Source organism: Piliocolobus tephrosceles, chromosome 5, assembly GCF_002776525.5.
Source record: "Piliocolobus tephrosceles isolate RC106 chromosome 5, ASM277652v3, whole genome shotgun sequence".
In the NCBI taxonomy this organism is placed as follows: domain Eukaryota; kingdom Metazoa; phylum Chordata; class Mammalia; order Primates; family Cercopithecidae; genus Piliocolobus; species Piliocolobus tephrosceles.
This window is the reverse complement of record NC_045438.1, coordinates 125991162-126014663: the sequence shown is the minus strand read 5'-3', so window position 1 is coordinate 126014663 and position 23502 is coordinate 125991162. Positions and strand designations below refer to the sequence as shown.

Below are 23502 nucleotides of genomic sequence, written 5' to 3'. Positions count from 1 at the left end.
TGAGTTCTAAAAAGCAGGTTTCACTTAGCCAGCTGCCCTTGTCAGTTTCAGCCTTGGGAGTCACCTTTTGGTATCTTTTCCCACTTCTTCTTCCTCCTTTCTCAACCACCATTTCTCCTCTCCATTGGATTCTACAGGGTTTGTAATCTCCCAGATCATTCAGCAGCTGGACGAATTCACCCGCCAAGGGGAAGATCCCTGGCAGATCCCAGTGGGGGTACTTACCCCTTCCAGACTCTTCCTGAGGAAAGCAAGTTACCTTCTGTGTAGCGGGAGTACATTTTATATTAGTTTGGCCTTGTGACTGTTAGAGTGGGAAGTCTGAGGGAACTGGAGAAGAGATGCAGTTTTAACAGAGGAAAAACATTTAGTAGAGACTGTCCTTTCTGCCTTCTTCGGGCGTGTCCCTCTTCTGGGCATCTCTTCAGGATTTCATTCCTCCGTCCAACTGCTGTTCACAACTGCCCTTTCCAACTGCTCCAGAACTCTTGGCCCTGGCATTCCGTGATGTAAATTATTCCACGCATGGCTCAAAATGGGTGTGAAGCGGTGTTGCCAGGTGTCGGATCACTAGTGTAAGTTTCCCAGTCTGTGGGGAGAGCTGCTCTTGGAATCTGTGCAGTTGTTGTTGTTCAGCCGAAGCATAGTCATTTCACTGGCTAAGCTTGACGCTGTCGCTGGCTGGGGAGAGAGGGATCTCAGGACCTGGAGCTGGGGTGAACTTTTTGGTTGAGATTCTCTACTTTAAGGATTCTAGTGTTAGGATGTAGATTGTTTGGAGTTGAACAGGGGTGGTGGTGCTGCAGAGGGAGAACGCAGGATCTGCGGACCAGAGCCTGCAGAGACAGCCTGCGACTAGGGTGCCCCCTGTTCTCTCTGTAAATGCAGGAAGAACCATTTTCCTATCTTCCTAAAGATAGCCAGAATGTGGCAAAAAATGTAGATTGTTCATCACGTTTAGGGACATTGAGTCACAAAATTAAAAGACCTCTATGTCTATGAGATCTTTTCTAAAACATAAATATTATTTCTCCCCTTGTTTATTGTACATTTTGAGGAAGTTACTATTCATGGTTTATAGCCCCTTGGGGGAATCTGCATGTGAGGAAAGTTGCTGCCAACTATCTTTGATTTGTCTAGATTCTTTTTCGACTTACAAGTTAAGGGTTTGTTTTCAATAAAAAGTTTAAATTGAATGTTTTATCTCTCAAAAATTACATTAATAACAAGCTGAGGAAAACTCACATGAATTACAGTTATTTATCCAGAAAAGTGTAAGGCATATGTTTATATTGCATTGATACTACTGCCTTTAATCTGCTTTACTGAAACCTGTTTTCCTCTGCCTTTTCTTTATAGTTGTCATGGATGATGATGATGACTCGTGTCTCCTTGATCTTATTGGGTAAGATGCTTATTCCGAAACCTGGGTAAATCAAATGTGTGAGGTTTGCTGAACACTAAAACAACCTAATAGCGTATTAACACCCGGTAGGTATTTTAAATAAAAATTAAATAATAATCATAGGTTTAGTAGAGAAACAAAGAGACTTGATTAACATAGGGGCTGTAATTCAGTAATTCTTTTTTTTTTTCCTTTTGAGACAGGATCTCACTCTGTCACCCAGGCTGAAGTGCAGCAGCACAGTCTCAGCTCACTGTAGCCTCTACCTCCCAGGCCCACACCATCCTCCCACCTCAGCCTGCCAAGTATCTGGGACTAAAGGCACACGCCACCATGCCTGGCTAATTTTTTGTATTTTTTTTTTTTTTTTTTTTTTGTAGAGACAGGGTTTTGCCATGTTGTATAGGCTGGTCTCCAACTCCTAGACGCAAGTGATCCTCCTGCCTCAGCCTTCCAAAGTGCTGGGATTACAGGCATGAGCCACTGCACCTAGCAAGTAATTATTTGTTAAATTTATTTCCTAATAAATCCCAGGAGGAAAAAGTGAATAATAATAGGAAATGGCACAATATCAAAACAAAAATAAGATAAAAATTTTAAAAACTACTAATTGTTTTAAAATAGGGAGAGGATTTTACTCAGGTAGTCATTTTCTTTCTACTCTAGTAAAAATTAGTTCTAAATATAGGTAGTGTATTTGTTTGTTGTTTTATCTCTTTTTTTCCTCTCTTTTCTAGAGACCCACAAGCATTGAACTATTTTCTACATGGACCTAGTAATAAATCTGTAAGTAATGCGTAGCACACCACAGACATCTATTTTGTTTCTGCTTTACAGTTAAAGTAGTAACCACCTATTGAATTTGTATCTTTGCAGAGCAATGATGACTTGACTAATGCAGGATATTCTGCAGCCAATTCAAATTCAATTTTCGCCAACTCTAGTGTGAGTATTGGAAACTAAACGCAGTGATTAAATGGTTTCTATCTCATTGATGCCATGTGAATTGAGCCTTTAACTGCCTTTGTATCATGAGAATCCTTACCTTGTCTGTTGTAATTTATTTTATTTTATTTATTTATTTTGAGATAGAGCCTCACTCTGTCACCCAGGCTGGAGTGCAGTGGTGCGATCACAGCTCACTGCAGCCTCGACCTTCCAGGCTGAAGCAATCCTCCCACCTCAGCCTCCCGAATAGCTGTGACTACAGGCATGTGCCACCAGACGGGCTAATTTTTGTATTTTTAATAGAGACAGAGTTTCTCCATGTTAGCCCGGCTGGTCTTGAGCTCTCAGGCTCAAGCAATCCACCTACCTTGGCCTCCCAAAATGTTGGAATTACAGGTGTGAGCCACTGCACCCAGCCTGTTGTAATTTATATAGGAAGAAAATCTATTGAATTATGTAGACATTTTCTACTTTTAACATAGTAAATTAAGACAAGCTATATGGCCAGGTGCAGTAGCTCACACCTGTAATCTCAGGTGTGAGGGAGATTACTTTGGGAGGCCAAGGTGGGAGAATCGTTTGAGCTCAGGAGTTCAAGACCAGCCTGGGCAACATAGCAAGACCCTGTCTCTTATTTTTAAAAAATAAAATAGGCCAGGCGCAATGGCTCACACCTGTAATCTCAACACTTTGGGATGCCAAGGCAGGTGGATCACAAGGTCAGGAGTTCAAGATCAGCCTGGCCAAGATGGTGAAACCACATCTCTACTAAAAATACAAAAAAAATCAGCCGGGCATGGTGGTGGGTGCCTGTAATCCCAGCTACTCGGGAGACTGAGGCAGAGAATTGCTTAAACCCAGGAGGCGAAGGATGCAGTGAGCCGAGATCGCGCCATTGCACTCCAGCCTGGGCAACAGAGCAAAACTCCATCTCAAAAAAATAAATAGGCCGAGCGCAGTGGCTCACTCCTGTAATCCCAGCACTTTGGGAGGATGAGGCCGGCAGATCATGACGTCAGGAGATCGAGACCATCCTGGCTAACATGGTGAAACCCCATCTCTACTAAAAATATAAAAAATTAGCTGGGCGTGGTGGCGGGCACCTATAGTCCCAGCTACTTGGGAGGCTGAGGCAGGAGAATGGCATGAACCTGTGAGATGGAGCTTACAGTGAGCCAAGATCATGCCATTACACTCAAGCCCAGCCACATAGCGAGACTCTGTCTCAAAAATAAATAAATAAATACAAATAAAATAAATAATAATAAATAAAAAGACAAGCTATATGAGGTTGTCTTTTAAATAATAAAAAGGCAAGCTATATATCTACTTTGCCATTTTTCTAAGCTTTCAACTTTCTTTCTTTTTTTGAGATGGAATCTTGCTCTCTTGCCTAGGCTGGAGTGCAGTGGCACGATCTCGGCTCACTGCAGCCTCTGCCTCCTGGGTTCAAGCGATTCTCCTGCCTCAGCCTCCCTAGTAGCTGGGGTTACAGATGCCCATCACCACACCAGCTAATTTTTGTATTTTTGGTAGAGATGGCATTTCTCCATGTTGGCCATGATGGTCTTGAATTCCTGACCTCAAGTGATCCTTGCCCCAATACAAGCGTGAGCCACTGCACCTGGCCTCAACATTCTTTCTAAAATGACTCAGAAATGTTACAACCTGAGAAAGTCATATTAGAATGTTTTGAACCTTGTTACATAATAATCTTTGAGGAAATTATTCTTAATTCATAGTTACTTATAAGTTGTTTTCATCTTAAATGAGAAAATAAAAGATAATAAGTAACACTTGACCATTTAATATGTGCTTGGCATTAAGAGCTTAACATATATTAACCTCAGGCAGACATGTGGCCCATGCCTGTAATCCCACCATTTTAGGAGGCCAAGACAGGAGAATTACTTGACCTCAGGAGTTTGAGACCAACCAACATAGTGAGACCCCATCTCTACAAAAAATTTAAAAATTAGACCAGTGGCCAGGCACGGTGGCTCACGCCTGTAATCTCAACACTTTGGGATGCCGAAGCGGGTGGATCACGACATCAGGAGTTCGAGACCAGCCTGGCCAACGTGGTGAAACCCCATCTCTACTAAAAATACAAAAACTTAAGACAGGTGTGGTGGTGTGTGCCTGTAATTTAATCTTCTCAGGAGGCTGAGGCAGGATAATTGCTTGAACCTCCGGAGGCGGAGGTTGCAGTGAGCCAAGATCACACCACTGCACTCCAGCCAGGGCAACAGTGCAAGACTCCATCTCAAAAAAAAAAACAAAAAAAATTGGCTGGGCGCAGTGGCTCACGCCTTTAATCCCAGCACTTTGGGAGGCTGAAGTGGGCAGATCATGAGGTCAGGAGATTGAGACCATCCTGGCAACATGGTGAAACCCCGTCTCTACTAAAAATACAAAAAAATTAGTGGCAGACGCCTGTAGTTCCAGCTACTCAGGAGGCTGAGGCAGTAGAATGGCGTGAACCCGGGATGCAGAGCTTGCAGTGAGCCGAGATCACACCACTGCACACTCCAGTCCAGGCAACAGAGCAAGACTTGGTCTCAAAAAAAAAAAAAAAAAAAAACTAGATGAGCATGGTGGTGCATGCCTATAGTCCCAGTCCTGCTAAAGCAGGATCCCTTGAGCCCAGGAGTTGGAGGCTGCAGTGAGCTGAGATCGCGCCATTGCCCTCCAGCCTGGGCAACAGAGCAAAACTCCATCTCAAAAAAATAAATAGGCCGAGCGCAGTGGCTCACTCCTGTAATCCCAGCACTTTGGGAGGATGAGGCCGGCGGATCACGAGGTCAGGAGATCAAGACCATCCTGGCTAACACAGTGAAACCCCGTCTCTACTAAAAATACAAAAAATTAGCCGGGCGTGGTAGTGGGCACCTATAGTCCCAGCTACTTGGGAGGCTGAGGCAGGAGAATGGCATGAACCTGGGAGGCAGAGCTTGCAGTGAGCCGAGATGGCAGCCACTGATCTCCAGCCTGGGTGACAGAGCAAGACTCCGTCTCAAAAAAAAAAAAAAAAAAAAAAAGAAACCCAGAACATGTATTAACCTCATTTAATCTTCACAATGATTCCATGAAGTGGTTCTATTAAGATACATATTTTGGCCAGGTATGGTGGCTCACACCCGTAATCCCAACACTTTGAGAGGCCGAGGTAGGTGGATCACCTAAGGTCAGGAGTTCAAGACCAGCCTGGCCTACATGGCGAAACCCTGTCTCTACTAAAAAATACAAAAATTAAATGGGTGTGGTCGTGGGCACCTGTAATCCCAGCTACTTGGGAGACTGAGACAGACAGAATTGCTTGAACTTGGGAGGCAGAAGTTGCAGTGAGCTGAGATCGGACCACTGCACTCCAGCATGGGTGACACAGTGAGACTCTGTCTCGGGGGGAAAAAAAAGAAAAGATACATATTTTAGAGATGAGGAAAGTAAAGCACAGAAAGGTTAAGTTACTTCGCCAAATAGTACAAAGCCATGAGTTGCAGAGCTAGGATTCTAACCCAGGCCACCAGGCTGTGGAACTCATGTTCTTTTGTTTTTGAGACAGAGTCTCGCTCTGTTGCCCAGGCTGAAGTGCGGTGGTGTAATCTCGGCTCACTGCAACCTCCACCTCCTATTTTTAGTAGAGATGGGGTTTCACCCAGTTGGCCAGGCTGGTCTTGAACTCCGGACTTCAAGTGATCCACCCGCCTCGGCCTCCCAAAGTGCTCAGATTACAGGCGTGAGCTACTGCGCCCAACCTCCATGTTCTTAACCTCTAGAAGCATCTAGGCAAGAAACCTGACCTGGGGGATTGGGGTGTCCTGCCTGGAGACTACATTGAGATTACTGTGTTTGAGCCTTAGGTTCCCTTACTCTTTATAGTTGCTTTGTTCTGCTGTGGATGGTAGTCAGAAGTTGAACTGCCGGAGGTTGAATCCTTGCTCTACCACTTATTAGCCGTGTAACCTTAGATATATCACTAAATCCCTGTGAGGGTCAATTTCCTCTTTTTTTTTTTTTTTTTTTTTTTTGAGACAAAGTTTCGCTCTTGTTGCACAGGCTGGAGTGCAATGGCACAATCTTGGCTCACCGCAACCTCCGCCTCCCAGGTTCAAGCGATTCTCCTCTCTCAGCCTCCTGAGTAGCTGGGATTACAGGCATGTGCCACCATGCCCAGCTAATTTTGTATTTTTAGTAGAGACAGGGTTTCTCCATGTTGGTCAGGCTGGTCTCGAACTCCCAACCTCAGGTGATCCACCCGCCTCGGCCTCCCAAAGTGCTGGGATTAACAGGTGTGAGCCACCGCGCCTGGCCAGTTTCCTCATTTACGAAACCAGAATAACAATGGAATTACCTGAGAGGGTGGTTAAGATTAGTTGACTAGACTGTTGAAATCACTTGGTATGGTGCTTAGTAAATATTAACTTACTATCAGCAGGACCTATATTTTCTTCACCTATAAAATTGAATGGTGTTCAGAAAGTCCTTGGGATGGACAGTTCTTTTTAATGGTCGCGTGTGTGTAAGGTACATAAGATCATATCATGCAACATATATCTGTCACAACACTGATCTCCTGTAAGGCTTGTGAATCAGTAGCATTTCTGACATTCATTTTGAATAAATAATCACTACATATGATGCCACTAAGCCCATAAAGTAGTTATTTAGCCTATCCCTCAACATTCATGATTTTTATTTAGCAACTCTCCTACTTCCATGTGAGTATTAATTCTATCTTTTCAAATTGCTTCATTCAATATGTATTTATTGGCAACTTTTTTTGCATCGTGTCAGTGTAGTAGAAATATCGAAAATGCTCTGAGGCCGGGGATGGTGCCTGATGCCTGTAATCCCAGCACTTTGGGAGGCTGAAGCAGGAGGATTACTTGCATGCGGGAGTTCAAGACCAGCCTGGGCAAGATGGTGAAACCCCATCTCTAAAAACAAAAAGCAAAAAAATGCAGCTGGGTGTGGTGGGGCACACCTGTAGTCCCAGCTACTCAGGAGGCCGAGGTGGGAGGATCTCATGAACCCAGGAGTTCACAGCAGCAGCGAGTTATTATTGGGCCACTGCACTCCAGCCTGGTCAAAAGAACGAGACCCCAGATCAAAAAATAAACTAATAAGTCAATAAAGTCTGTGGCAGTATCTCAAAAAAATGAAGCTAAGCTCTAAGTAGTCCTCAGTATGTTTGCATTATCTATCCGTTCTCTATAAAATAATTTACCAGCATGATGGATGCATATGCTTATAAACATAACGTCAAGCATCATTACTATGGAAATAAAATATCAGAATAAGGTGAGCAGTTTAGAGAGTTGTGCCTGAAAAGCAGACTGTTATGCTTTATTCATGTTCAAGATTAATTTTTATACATCCTTTTCAAAGGTTACATATACCATGTAACATACTGTTTATTTTTTTAGAATGCTGATCCTAAGTCATCCCTCAAAGGTGTAAGCACCCAGCTTGGAGAAGGGCCCAGTGATGGACTGCCACTTTCAAGTAGCCTCCAGTTTCTTGAAGATGAACTCGAATCTTCTCCTCTTCCTGATCTCACTGAGGACCAACCTTTTGACATTCTTCAGAAATCCTTGCAAGAGGCCAATATCACTGAACAGACATTGGCAGAAGAGGCATATTTGGATGCCAGTATAGGTTCAAGCCAACAGTTTGCACAAGCTCAGCTTCATCCTTCTTCATCAGCATCCTTTACTCAGGCTTCTAATGTTTCTAATTACTCAGGTCAGACGCTGCAGCCTATAGGGGTGACGCATGTGCCTGTTGGAGCATCGTTTGCAAGCAATACAGTGGGTGTACAACATGGCTTTATGCAACATGTGGGGATCAGTGTTCCCAGCCAGCATTTGTCTAATAGCAGTCAGATTAGTGGTTCTGGTCAAATACAATTAATTGGGTCATTTGGTAATCATCCTTCCATGATGACTATTAATAACCTAGATGGATCTCAAATCATATTAAAGGGCAGCGGGCAGCAAGCCCCATCAAATGTGAGTGGAGGGCTCCTGGTTCATAGACAGACTCCTAATGGCAACTCCTTGTTTGGGAACTCCAGTTCCAGTCCAGTAGCACAGCCTGTTACTGTTCCATTTAATAGCACAAATTTTCAAACATCTTTACCTGTGCATAACATCATCATACAAAGGGGTCTTGCACCAAATTCAAATAAAGTCCCAATTAATATACAGCCAAAGCCTATCCAGATGGGTCAGCAAAATACATACAATGTGAACAATTTGGGAATTCAGCAGCACCACGTACAACAAGGGATCTCTTTTGCTTCTGCAAGCTCACCCCAGGGCTCAGTAGTTGGTCCACACATGTCTGTGAACATTGTAAACCAACAGAACACAAGAAAGCCAGTCACCTCACAGGCAGTGAGCAGCGCTGGGGGCAGTATTGTTATTCATTCCCCCATGGGCCAACCTCACGCACCCCAAAGTCAGTTCCTCATACCTACAAGCCTTTCTGTCAGTTCCAACTCGGTACACCACGTCCAGACTATAAATGGGCAACTTCTTCAGACTCAACCCTCTCAGCTCATTTCTGGCCAAGTGGCCTCAGAGCATGTCATGTTGAACAGAAACTCTTCCAACATGCTCAGGACCAACCAACCATATTCTGGACAGATGCTTAACAACCAGAATACTGCCGTCCACTTAGTGTCTGGGCAGACATTTGCTGCCTCTGGAAGTCCAGTGATAGCCAATCATGCCTCTCCTCAGCTTGTGGGTGGACAGATGCCCTTGCAGCAGGCGTCCCCAACCGTATTACACCTGTCACCTGGGCAGAGCGGCGTTTCCCAAGGAAGACCTGGCTTCACCACCATGCCCTCAGTGACAAGCATGTCAGGACCTAGTCGGTTCCCTGCTGTCAGCTCAGCCAGCACTGCCCATCCTAGCCTTGGGTCTGCAGTTCAGTCTGGTTCATCAGGATCAAACTTTACGGGAGATCAGCTGACGCAGCCGAACAGGACTCCAGTACCAGTCAGTGTGTCTCATCGTCTTCCAGTTTCTTCTTCCAAGTGTACCAGCACCTTCAGTAACACACCTGGAGCAGGAACCCAGCAACAATTCTTCTGCCAGGTAATGCCCTTTCCCAAACAAATATTTGGCTGATTATAGAGTGGAAAAATGAGACATGTATTTACTAGAATATAATTTTCATCCTAGACTCCCAATTTCTTAAAAATTTTAGGCCAGGTGTAGTGGCTCATGCCTGTAATCCCAACAGTTTGGGAAGCCGAGGCTGGAGGATCACTTGAACCCAATAGTTCAAGGCCAGCCTGGGCAACATAGTGAGACCCTGCCTATACCAAAAATTTTAAAATTAGCTGAGTGTGGTGGTGCACACCTGTAGTCCCAGCTACTCTGGAGCCTGAGGCAGAAGAATAGCTTGAGCACGGGAGGTTGAGGCTGCAGTGAGCCATGATTGTACCACTGCACTGGGTGATAGAGTGGGTCTCAAAAAAAAAAATTTTTTTTTTTACACTTATGACTGGTTATCTTTTTTCTTGATTGTCTTTTTTGCCAGGGGACGGGGTAGGGGGTCTCACTCTGTCGCCTAGGCTGGAGGGCAGTGGCACAGTCATGGCTCACTGCAGCCTCAACCTTCTAGGCTTAGATGATCTTCCCATCTCAGCCTCCCAGGTAGCTGTGACTACAAGCACATACCAGCACACTTAACTAGTTTTTTGTATTTTTTGTAGATTTGGGGTTTCACCATGTTGCCCAGGCTGGTCTTGAACTCCTGGGCTTAAGAAATCCCCTGGCCTTGGCCTCCCAAAGTGCTGGGATTACAGGCCACCACACCCGACCTTTTTTCTTCTTAAATTTTTTAATCCATTGTAGAGTGGAGACTCTGGAGTTAGACTCTTGAGTTTGAATCTAAGCTTTATGACATGGAAAAAGTTAACTTACTGCTCTAGACTTAATTGTCTCCAACAGTGAAATGGGGATAATGATACTGCCATCCCATGGAGTTATTGGGAGGGTGAAATGAGATAATCTAAACAAAGCACTTAGACATAGACCTTGGCAAATAGCAAATACTCAATAGGAGCCTGTATTTATACTTAATTAAATTCATTATGGGCATTTAAAATGAAAGCTTATTTTAGATTATTTATTTACATTATATAGCAGGCTACTAGGACATGTGACTATGGACTTGCTGAAGATGTGGTAGCTGCTTCGTGGTTGCCAACAGGAAAGGCTCAGGGACTCAGCGTGACTCTATAGTGGGTAACTGGCCTGCAGCAGAGGGAAGCACATAAAGGGAGAAATCAAGGCACTCTCATTTGACCAAGTACCTGACCTGAGCCTGCTCTTACTATACTGTTATGCAGGTTAATTACTGTGGGCAATTGGTAAACCACATAAGGATTATGTTTCTGAAAAGAATCTCAAGTGGTCATGAGCTTTAGTCCTTCACTGTCATCTACTGATCCTTCGACGGCTCCATCTTTTGGTTCCCACTCATTCTGAGCATGCTCCATAGTTCCAGCTCCTCCTCCTCTTCTCATCTGGGAGGACCCATGCCATACCCTACCTTCCACCCCTCAGTCCTGCATTTCCCCTGCCTTTGTCCTCCTCCACATTCAGAAGGATTCAAAAACTTCTGTTTGTATATATCAACATATTTCAAAATCTTTTTTTTTTTTTTTTTTTTGAGACAGTCTCTGTTGCCCAGGCTAGCATGCAGTGGCGAAAGCTCAGCTCACTGCAGCCTCCACCTCCCAGGCTCAAGCGTTCCCTCCGCCTCAGCCTCCCAAGTAGCTGGGAACACAGGTGCGAGCCACCATACCCAACTAATTTTTGTGTTTTTTTGTTTTTTTGGTTTTTTTTTTGAGGCGGAGTCTTGCTCTGTCACCCGGACTGGAGTGCAGTGGCTGGATCCCAGCTCACTGCAAGCTCCGCCTCCCAGGTTTACGCCATTCTCCTGCCTCAGCCTCCCGAGTAGCTGAGACTACAGGCGCCCGCCACCTCGCCCAGCTAGTTTTTGTATTTTTAGTAGAGACGGGGTTTCACCGTGTTAGCCAGGATGGTCTCGATCTCCTGACCTCGTGATCCGCCCGTCTCGGCCTCCCAAAGTGCTGGGATTACAGGCTTGAGCCACCGCGCCCGGCCTTTTGTGTTTTTTTGATAGGCAGGGTTTCACCATGTTGCCCAGACTGGTCTCAAACTCCTGGGCTCCAGCAGTCTGCCCGCCTCACCTCCCAAAGTGTTGGGATTATAGGCATTTGCCACTGTGCTCAGCCAATATCAATCTTTTAAATATATATATCAGCCAGGAGCTGTGGTTCATGCCTGTAATCTCAGAACTTTGGGAGGCCGAGGTGGGCAGATCGCTTGAGGTCAGGAGTTCAAGACTATCCTGACCGACATGGTGAAACCCTGTCTCTACTAAAAATATAAAAATTAGCTGGGTGTGGTGGCACGCACCTGTAGTCGCAGCTACTTAGGAGGCTGAGGCAGGAGAATCACTTGGACCTAGGAGGTGGAAGTGGCAGTTAGCCAAGATCATGCCACTGCACTCCTGCCTGGGCAACAGACTGAGTGAGACTCCATCTCAAAGATTATATATATATATATATATATATATATACACACACACACACGTATTTATATATATAATATATATCAATTTTTTAAACCATATACCTTTGACTTACTAATTTCACTAAGAATCCTAAGGAAACAAAAATTACTTATGATTAAGGATGTTCAGTTTATTTGTTTTGGTATCAAAGATATCAAAGGGGTATGTGTGTGTGTGTTTGAAATAATATCGGACTTACAGAAAAGTTAAAGTTACAAGATTACTACAAAGAATTCTCACATACCCTTCACCAAGATTCCCCAAATCTTTTCTCTCCCTTTGTCTCTCTCTCTCTCTCATATACAAACACACAGACACACACACACACACACACACACTTTTCAGAGTAAATTACAGACCGGATGCTGATGCTACCTGACTCCTAATTACCTCCATGTGTATTTGTAAAAACAGGGGCATTCTCCTACATAACCATAGTACAGTAATCAAAATTAAGAAATCAGCATTATTAAAATACTATAACTAATCTGCAGACCTTACTCAGATTTAGTCAGTTCTCCTAGTAATGTCCCTGAGAGCACAAGAGAAAACAAATTATTTGGTTTTGGTTTTGGTGTCTTAGTGTTTTTTGTTTAGAGATGGGATCTTGCTATGTTACCCAGGCTAGACTTTCTTTTTTTTTTTTGAGACAGAATCTCACTCTGTCTCCCAGTCTGGAGTGCAGTGACGCGATCTCAGCTCCCTGCAAGCTCCACCTCCCAGGTTAACGTCATTCTTCTGCCTCAGCCTCCCGAGTAGCTGGGACTACAGGCACCCACCACCACACCCAGCTAATTTTTCGTATTTTTAGTAGAGACAGGGTTTCACCATGTTAGCCAGGATGGTCTCGATCTCCTGACCTCACGATCCGCCTGCCTCAGCCTCCCAAAATGCTGGGATTACAGGCGTGAGCCACTGCGCCCGGCCCAAGCTAGACTCTAGAACTCAAGCAATCCTCCCACCTCAGCCTCCTGAGTAGCTGGAACTACAGGCTCGCCCCTGCATGCAGCTTTGTTTTGTTTTGTTTTGTTTTGTTTTGTTTTGTTTTGTTTGTTTTCGAGACAGAGTCTCATTCTGTCGCCCAGGCTAGAGTGCAGTGGTACCATCTCGGCTCACTGCAACCACCACCTCCTGGGTTCAAGCAATTCTCCTGCCTCAGCCTCCCAAGTAACTGGGATTACAGCTGCCTGCCACCCAACCCTGCTAATTTTTTTTTTTTCAGTATAGACAGGGTTTCTCCATGTTGGCCAGGCTGGTCTCAAACTCCTGACCTCAGGTGATCTGCCCGCCTCAGCCTCCCAATTTGTTTTGGTTTTTATGGTCCAGGATCCACCCAGAATCGCTATCTCATTTCACTGTCAGATTTTAAAATCTGCAACAGTTCCTCAGTCGTTCTTTGTCTTTCATGCTATTAATATTTTTGAAGAGTGCAAACCAATTATTATTATTATTGTTGTTATTATTATTATTATTATTTTGAGACAGAGTTTTGCTCTTGTTGCCCAGGCTGGCGTGCAATGGCGCAATCTCAGCTCATCGCAACCTCTGCCTTGCAAGTTCAAGCGATTCTCCTGCCACAGCCTCCTGAGTAGCTGGGATTACAGGCATGCACCACCAGGCCTGGCTAATTTTGTATTTTTAGTAGAGATGTGGTTTCTCCATGTTGGCCAGGCTGGTCTCGAACTCCCAACCTCAGGTGATCTGCCTGATTCAGCCTCCTGGAGTGCTGGGATTATAGGCATGACCCACTGCGCCCAGCCAAACCAATTATTTTCTATAATGTCTCTCAGTTTGGGTTTCTCTGATGCTTCCTCATGATTAGATTCCGTACATTTTTAACAGGATTGCCACAGAAGTGAGGTGTCCTCAGTGCTCAGGATGTGGATTTGTCCCATTACTGGTAATTTCACCTTGAACACTTGCTTAACATGGTGTCTTTCAGGTTTCTCCACTGTTTTTCCTTTTGTTATTAATTAGAATCTTCCAGAAGACAATTTGAAACTCTGTAGGCATCCAATTTCTCATCAAACTTTCACATGATAATTTAAGTTTCCATTGATGATTCCTGATTCAATCAGTAATTACAGAGCTATTACTATGATGGCCTCCAAATGGAGACTTCCTGATTCCTTCATTTGTTCTAGACTTACTATTGGCATTCTAATTTAAGGAACAGCTTTTCCTTTTCTTCCCTTTACCTTTTTCTTTATGTGTGAATTCTTAGATTATTATTATAATTAGTAGGTTATAAACTGTTATAATAATTTATTTTAATGCTCAAGTCTACCCGCATTTGGCAAGTGGGTGCCCCTCCAAATTGGCTGCTCATCCTTCTGACATGTTTCCATCATTTTTTTAGCACTTCCTTAAATTTCTGGCAAACAAATGTTCTGTGTTTATCTTTTAATTTTCCTGCTCCTGCCCTAACATCAACTATTTTTTTAAGAAGGTTTGTTCCTTCTAGTGAAGAACAACATTTAGAAACCAAGATCTGAGCATTATGTGTGTTCATTGCTACTAAGGTCATTTCAGTTGGGAAATATGTATGTTTATACACCCAACACCTATAGCTATTTACATTTCTGTGAATCTATATTAAAAGCTGTGAGTTCATATTGATAGTTCCAATTCTAATCCATGACTACAGAATTCATCCAAGTTTCTCTATTTTCCATGTTTGTAACTCCCCTTCCCCCGACCCCTTTTTTTTTTGGAGTCAAAGTCTCACTCTATCACCCAGGCTGGAGTGCAATGGCGTAATCTCTGCTCACTGCAACCTCCGCCTCCCAGGTTCAAGCGATTCTCCTGCCTCAGCCTCCCAGGTAGCTGGGATTACAGGCATGTGCCACCACAACTGGCTAATTTTTATATTTTTAGTAGAGACAGGGTTTTACCATGTTGGCAAGGCTGGTCTCAAACTCCTGACCTCTGGTGATCCACCCGCCTCAACCTCCCAAAGTGCTGGCATTACAGGCGTGAGCCACCACACCTGGCCTGTAACTCCCTTTTCTAACAGTGAGAAAGCCAGCCCCACCGTGTTTACTTATTTGTTCAATCCTAGAATATACAGAAAATAGTCTTAGAATTGCTAATCCATGTTTTTCACCATTGTAAGAAAAAAAAAAAACCTATTAATTACACTTTACTATTGGTTTACAGTTCTGTCTTTAGCCTAAGTGTTTACAGTCAACATACTGTGTTCAAAAGTTACTTGGGGCTGGTTGCAGTGGCTCATGCCTGTAATCCCTGCACTTCCCAGCAAGCGAGGGGGGCAGATTGCATGCGCTCAGGAGCTCCAGACCAGCCTAGGTAACATGGCAAAACACTGTCTCTACAAAAAATACAAAAATTAGGTGGGCGTGGTAGTGTGCGCCTTTAGTCCCAGCTACCTGGGAGGCTGAGGTGGACCATCTGAGACCAGGAAGGTCAAGGCTGCAGTGAGGGTGATTGCACCACTGCACTATAGCCTGGGTGACAGAGCGAGACCCTGTCTCAGAAAACAAACAAACAAACATAAAGAAACAAAAAACGTGCAATTAATTAGTAAGACTGTAAAACAGTTCCAAAGTAGTTTAGAGTGAAAAGCAAGTCTTTCCCCAACCTCCAGCTTCCTTCCAGAAGGCTGTTTGTAGGTTCTTTGTATTCCCCCAGAGCTATCCTCTGCATAGACAAGCACACGTAGTGCATACACATACTTATCTGCAACACGCCATAGACGTTTTCACTTAATGATAGAACTTGAGGATCATTTTACATTTGTATGTATTGATCAACTTTATGTTTATTATAATTAATTAAGCAATCATCCATAGCATGGTCATTTCCTTTTCTTCTTTGCTATATAATAAATAATGCTTCAAAGCGGGCGGTAGAAAAACACCTCTTTCTTTCTGACTCCCAAAAGTTTCAGTTATTCAAAGGTAAAAAGAAGCCTACACTAGCAGCTTCAAAGCAGCTGACTTTTTATGCCAAAAAGCATTGGGAACTAGGTCAGTTGCACTATTTCAAGTGTTCAAGTGTGTTTCTGCTTATAAGTTTTCAGGAACAAGTGAAACCCCAGGTTTATTAAAATTAAGGAACATAGCCTTGGGTACAGAATTAGTTGAAATAGTAGTATTTAGGTCAGCTACCATTTAAATTCCCGGGACACCCAGAAACACAGAAATTCTTTTCTTTCTTTGTTTCTGTGTAGTTTTTTTTTTTTTTTTTTTTTTTTTGAGATGGAGTCTCGCTCTGTTGCCCAGGCTGGAGTGCAGTGACACAATCTCGGTTCACTGCAACCTCCGCCTCCCAGGTTCAAGCAGCTCTCTTGCCTCAGGCTCCTGAGTAGCTGAGATTACAGGCGCGTACCACCATACCCAGCTAATTTTTGTATTTTTAGTAGAGACAGGGTTTCACCATGTCAGTCAGGATGGTCTCAAACTCCTGACCTAGTGATCCACCCACCTTGGCCTCCCAGAGTGCTGGGATTACAGGCGTGAGACACTGTGCCCGGTCCTCTGTGTAGTTTCTATGTAATATTTCTTTTCTTTTTCTTTTCTTTTTTTTTTTTTTGAGATGGAGTCTAGCTCTGTCACCCAGGCTAGAGTGCAGTGACACTATCTCGCCTCACTGCAACCTCTGCCTCCTGGGTTCAAGCAATTCTCCTGCCTCAGCCTCCCAAGTAGCTGGGACTACAGGCGTGTGCCACAACCCCTGGCTAATTTTTTTGTATTTTTAGTAGAGACAGAGTTTCGCTATGTTGGCCAGGCTGGTCTCAAACTCATGACCTCAGGTGATCTGCCCACCTCAGCCTTCCAAAGTGCTAGGGTTACAGGTGTAAGCCACCGCACCCAGTTTTTCTGTGTAATATTTGTATATAAATTACTTTATAGAATGTTGTAACAAACAGAAATAGAATTACCAAAGGCTTTTGGTGTTTGTATGTTTGTGGAAATGTAATTCAATAGGTTTTGATACTATAAATCGTTGTTAGAGATGACTGTTTTTAAATATAAATATAATATTGTTTTTAATATAGATAATACATTAACTTGGTTCAAAAAATCAAATGGGGCCGGGCATGGTGGCTCACGTCTGTAATCCCAGCACTTTGGGAGGCCAAAGCAGGTAGATCACCTGAGGTCAGGAGTTCAAGACCAGCCTGACCAACAAGGTGAAACCCTCTCTCTACTAAATATCCAAAAATTAGCCTGATGTGGTGGCAGGCGCCTGTAGTCCCAACTACTCCGGAGGCTGAAACAGGAGAATTGCTTGAACCTGGGAAGCAGAGGTTGCAGTGAGCCAAGACTGCGCCTCTGCAATCCAGCCTGGGTGACAGAGCAAGACTGCATCTCAAAACAGAAAGAAAACTCAAATGGTACAGAAAGATGTATACTACAATGAAGAGTTTCCCTCCTAGTCTCATTCCCCAGCCACCGAGTTGCTATCAGGCAACCAGTGAAACCAACTTTTATGGTGTGAGCTTAAGTTCCTTCCTCACTTTGTATTGGGAAAACTTTCAAACCCATGGACAAGTTGGAAGAGTACAGTGAATACATTCACATGGTATCACCAGTCATTTCTGTTTTGCAGTATTTGCTTTATTGGTGCTAAATGTCTGTAGTCTCTCTCTATGTGTATGCACACACACACATTTATACTTTATTTATATACTTTTTTCTCTTAACCATTTGAAAGTACTCTGCAAACGTCACAACTTTTTATACCTAAATACTTCAGCAGATGTCTCCTAGGAACAAGGACCTTTTAATACAATTATATCAAATTTCTTCCATTTGGCCCAGTAACACCCCTTACAAAAACAGTTTTTCACTTTAGAATCCAGAGGGCACTGATTTTATGTAGTTATCACATCTCTTTAGTCTGTAAACAGTCCTGATCAGTTGTCGTCTTCTTTTTTTTTTTTTTTTTTTTTTTTTTTTGAGACAGAGTCTTGCTCTGTCGCCCAAGCTGGAGTGCAGTGGCGCAATCTTGGCTCACTGCAAGCTCCGCCTCCCGGTTTCACGCCATTCTCCTGCCTCAGTCTCCCAAGTAGCTGGGACTACAGGCGCCCGCCACCTCGCCCGGCTAATTTTTTGTATTTTTAATAGAGACGGGGTTTCACCGTGTTAGCCAGGATGGTCTCCTGGCCTCGTGATCCGCCTGCCTCGGCCTCTCAAAGTGCTGGGATTACAGGCGTGAGCCACCGTGCGGCCCCTGATCAGTTGTCTTCTAGAGTGGCCTTGTCTGACTGGACTTGTCTGACTGGAATTACGTTTCCTCATGACTCGACTTCATCAGGCTAAATGGTTTGGGCAAGACACGTGTTGGTTTGTCCCATTCGTGGTGATGCTGAGTGTGGGCACTTGGTTAAGTGGCTTCTCCCAGATTTCTCCGCAAGGGTCTCAAAGGTGTCTTGTGCCCTTCATAAAGAAGAAATGATCTCCAGGATAGTGCTTTGAGACCATGTGACTATTCTGTTTCTCAGCCTCTCACCCTTTGATGCCCCTCACCTGAATATTATGTTAATAGTCACAAAATGATGATTTTATAATTGTAGTATCCTATCTATATTTATTGCCTGGGATTTTTCCAGAAAGAAGAGCTTTTTTGGCCAGGCACAGTGGCTTACATCTGTAATCCCTGCACTTTGGGAGGCAGAGGCGGGCAGATCACTTGAGGTCAGGAGTTTGAGACCTGCCAGGCCAACATGGCGAAACCCCATCTCTACTAAAAATACAAAAATTATCTGGGTGTGGTGGCACATACCTATAATCCCAGCTACTTGGGAGGCTGAGGCAGGAGAATCACTTGAACCTGGGAGGCAGAGGTTGCAGTGAGCTGAGATTGCGCCACTGCACTCCAGCCTGGGTGATAGAGAGAGACTCTGTCTCAAAAAAATAAATAAATAACGGATTACCTGAGGTCAGGAGTTCAAGACCAGCCTGGTCGTGAAACCCCGTCTCTACTAAAACTACAAAAATCAGCCAGGTGTGGTGGTATGTGCCTGTAGTCCCAGCTACTCGGGAGGCTGAGGCAGGAGAATCACTTGAACTTGGGAGGCGGAGGTTACAGTGAGCCGAGATCATGCCACTACACTCCAGCACTCCAGCCCGGGCAACAGAGTACGACTCTGTGTCAAAAAAAAAAGAGCTTTTTCTTCATCTCCTTCCCATTTTTTTTTTTTTTTTTTTTTTTTTTTTTTGAGTAGCACTGTGAACTCATAGGGATCATTACCATTGTTAGAATTTTTAAAATTATTATTATTATTTTAAAAAATAGAGTCAGGGTCTTGCTATGTTACCCAGGCTGGCTCTAACTCCTAGGGTCAAGCAAATTCCCACCTCAGCCTCCTAAAGTGCTGGGATTATAGATGTGACCTACCAGGCCTGGCCCAGGATTTTTTATGTTTGTTTTTTAGAACTTTTTATTATGAGGAATTTTAAACACAAAGTAGACAAAGCACTGTCACAAGCCCCCGTGCTCCCTCAGCTTGAGTATTTACCACTCATGGCTGCTCTTGTTTTGTCCACACCCCCACTGCCTTTGCCCCTGCCTGGTATGATTTTGAAGCTCACCTGTCATATCAGTTCATCTGTCTTATTTTAGCACTTATCTCTAAGAGATCATGTATTCTTTCTGTATTTATATATTTATATTCTTTCTGTATTTAATATATTGTAATTTATTGCATTTCTCATTCTTTTTGATGCTTAAATTGTCCCAAATTTGATCAATGGAAGCCTGTTTGAGCTGGCTCCTTTACTTTTGACATGTTTTCACCTCCTCTGGACACTTCCTTGCTTTGTGTCACAAGACACTGTAGGACTGCCTTAGATTACCTTGCCTCAAACCTGGAATCAGCCATTCTCGAAGGAGCCTGTGAACTAAGTCTCTTTGTGCAGAGAGTAATTACAGGATTTACACTTTCTTGTAAATGGATTAAAATTCAAAAGTCAGTTACTAAGGAGACAATTTAAAATAATCTATCAAACAAAAGTAAACAAATTAGTATAGGTCCAAATCTCTCCATCATTTATTTATTAGAGATGGGGTCTTGCTATGTTGTCCAAGATGAACTCCTGGGCTCAAGTGATCCTTCCACCTCAGCCTTCCAAATAGGTGGGATTACAGGCACGAGCCACAACAGTCAGACAAATCTCTTTATTTTTGTTTTGTTTTTGTTTTTTGAGATGGAGTCTTGCTTTGTCGCCCAGGCTGGCATGCAGTGGTGCAATCTCAGTTTACTCCAACCTCCACCTCCCAGTTCAAGCGATTCTCCTGCCTCAGCACCCCCTAGTAGCTGGGATTTCAGGCATCCACCACCATGCCTGGCTAATTTTTGTATTTTTAGTAGAGACCGCACCTGACCCCAAATCTCTTTGGATCACTAAAGGATTTCGTAGGTTCAAAATTTATTAAGAGCAGGCAGGGCACAGTGGCTCATACCTGTAATCCCAGCACTTTGGGAGGCCAAGGCAGGCGGATCACTTGAGGTCAGGAGTTTAAGACCAGCCTGGCTAGCATGGTGAAACCTCGTCTCTACTAAAAATACAAAAATTAGCCAGGTGTGGTGGGGCATGCCTGTATAATACCAGCTACTCGGGAGGCTGAGGCACAAGATAGCTTGAACCCAGGAGGCAGAAGTTGCAGTTGTCCAAGATCGCACCACTGCACTCCAGCCTAGGGGACAGAGCAAGACTCCATCTTTAAAAAAAAAAAAAAAAAAAAAATTGAGAGCAGCTGAGCCCTTATCACCTCTAGTACCTACCATGCTTTGGATGTGAGAGTGCCTGAATGATCACTCTGAATTTTTTTTTTTTTTTTTTTGAGATAGAGTCTCGCTTTGTTGCCAGGCTGGAGTGTAGTGGCACTATCTTGGCTTACTGCAACCTCTGCCTCCTGGGTTCAAGCGATTCTCCTGCCTCAGCCTCCTGAGTAGCTGGGACCACAGGCGCGCACCACTATGCCTGGCTAATTTTTGTATTTTTTTAGCAGAGACAGGGTTTCACCATATTGGCCAGGCTGGTCTTGAACTCCTGACCTTGTGGTCCTCCCGTCTCACCCTCCCAAAATGCTGGGATTACAGGCGTGAGCCACACCGCCCTGCCAATCACTCTGAATTTTTACTGAAGTTTCTAGTCCTGCTCTGCCCCTCCCTACTTCCCTATCCCCCCTGTAGCTCAGCCTGCCTACCTTATGTGGAACCATTGTATTTTCAGACATCTGGACTTAAAAATCTAGATGTTCTTGTTTTCTTCTTGCTTTAATGAATTACCAAATCCAATAAATTATTTGAAAATGTGTCCTATCCATTCTCTCCAATAACAATGAAAATACTAATCATACTATTAACAACAACAAGGACAGTGCTGGGGCTCCACACACTATTTCTAATTATGTTGGAGCTACATGTAGCATTATTGTTCCCACATTACAGCAGAGAAGATGGGGGTTCAGAGCTTGGACAAATTGCTCATAAAGGCGAACTTTACCTGTTAGTTATCTATACCACACTACTTCCCATTTTTCTCCTTTTCTACATCCATACCTTAAGGTAGACTTTAAGAGAGACTAGAATATGACAGAAAAACAGGAGGTGAATCAGCAGTCCCAGCTCAGTCATAGGTCCCACCCTGCCAGCGAGTGGTTTCTGAGCTAAGCTTGTATCTTAAACTCTCTGAGCCCTAGTTTTTGTCTTTTCTAAAATGAGGAACTCTAGCTGTGCAATAGAATTACCTGGGGAGCTTTTTAAAACTATGGATGCCTGAGCCTCACCCACATAAATTCTGACTTAAATAGTCTGGAGAAAGGGCTTTAGGCATCAGCATTTTTCAAAAGCTCCCCAAGTGATTTTAAAGTGCAGCCAGGATAGAGAAGCACTGTGCTACCTGATTTCCAAAGCCCATTGCAACCCTAACGCCTTCTAATTAGACAGCTGCAACAATTGTCTAGGTGATTAATCTGCCTTCGTCCTCTTCCTAAAGAAGGCACATTTCCACATTAATTCTCCTGAAATATTTGAACCAAATCATCAGGGAGCTTCTCATTCCCACTGGAGAAAGCACAAATCTCCGACCTGGCAGTCAAGGTTCTCTAGTTAGAAACCCTCCACTTCCCCAGGCTGGTCCCCTGTTTTTCCCATGAATAGGCCAGACTCATGGTGTGTTCAGGCCTTTATTGATGGGTATACATTGAATGTCCTTTCCTTCCCTGTTTAAATTCTTCCCCTCCTTCAGGGCCGCACCCAAAGTCCCTAGAAAAAATGAAGGTTTTTCAGTCCCTTCACTGATCTCTTCCTGCCTATTATACTTTTTATTTGTACACCCCACTAGGTACATAACCACTTACTTTGTTAAATGTTTTCTTCATTGATTCATTCACCCAACAGTATCTGAGTACCTACCACATGCCAGCCCCAGACATATAACAGTATATCCCAGACAGATAGTTAAGCCAACAGTCACAACACAGTTTTGTTTTTGTTTTTGTTTTTTTTAGTGGAGTCTCACTCTGTCACCCAGCTGGAGTGCAGTGGCGCAATCTCGGCTCACTGCAAGCTCCGCCTCCCAGGTTCATGCCATTCTCCTGCCTCAGCCTCCGGAATAGCTGGGACTACAGGCGCCCGCCACCACGACTGGCTAATTTTTTGTATTTTTAGTAGAGATGGGGTTTCACTGTGTGAGCCAGGCTGGTCTTGAATTCCTCACCTTATGATCTGCCCGCCTCGGCCTCCCGAAGTGCTGGGATTACAGACGTGAGCCACGACGCCCAGGCAACACAGTATTTTAAGTGTGCTGCTAGGAGTAGTCCAGAGTGCGGACTCTGAAAAGGAGCCTCTAACCCAGTTGGGGTGGTCAGGGAAGGTTTCCTTGAGGTGGTGTTCTCTGAGAGTTACCCAGGCAGAGAGGATCTGGGTGAAGAATGGTCCGTGAAATAGAAACAGCAAGTGCAGAACCTAGAGAGAAAAGAGACCATGGTGCTGTGGGGAAAGGAAAACACGTTCAGGTGAGGCGACTGAGGTGTTTGGTGGGAAAGGTGAGCACAAACCATGCAGGTCTTGGATGCCGTGTTAAGAGCCAGTGTTGTAATCTAAGCATGAAGTAGACCTACACTAGCAGTGTAGGAAAGATGGTGAGACGTGAGTGGATCTGAGACAACTAGGTTAGATAGAACTTGTGATTGATTGGGCAGAGTGGAAGAATAAGGATGACTTACAGGTTTCTGACAATGACACACAAGTTCACTGAGTTAGAGAAATGGGGAGAGATTTGGATTTGAAGGGAAGTTACCGAGTTTAGTTTAGGGTATGTTTGTCAAGTGTGAGGTACCTGTAGGACAACCAAATTATATGATACGTGGCTGTATATGCTGAAGTTTAACACTGAAATATGAGCTGAAATGGGATTGGGATTGAACAGCATATAAATTTCTTTTTCTTTTTTTTTTTTTTTTTTGAGACTGAGTCTCAGTCTGTCGCCCAGGCTGGAGTGTAGTAGCGCGATCTCGGCTCACTGCAACCTCCTCCTGCCTGGTTCAAGCGA

At 44.0% G+C, this 23502-nt stretch overlaps 1 protein-coding gene across 3 annotated transcripts in view; it reads left to right on the top strand.

Annotated features, from left to right (window-relative positions):
• The window catches only part of BICRAL (BRD4 interacting chromatin remodeling complex associated protein like), an 89893-nt gene that overhangs the window by 40306 nt on the left and 26085 nt on the right, over positions 1 to 23502 (top strand). For all 3 annotated transcript variants that reach the window (XM_023212829.1, XM_023212831.3, XM_023212828.1), the window contains 4 exons: positions 1360 to 1405; positions 2143 to 2191; positions 2282 to 2350; positions 7783 to 9462. In XM_023212829.1, the coding sequence (XP_023068597.1) occupies positions 1365 to 1405; positions 2143 to 2191; positions 2282 to 2350; positions 7783 to 9462 (1839 nt within the window). In that variant the 5' untranslated portion in view covers positions 1360 to 1364. The remainder of the gene's footprint in view (positions 1 to 1359; positions 1406 to 2142; positions 2192 to 2281; positions 2351 to 7782; positions 9463 to 23502) is intronic.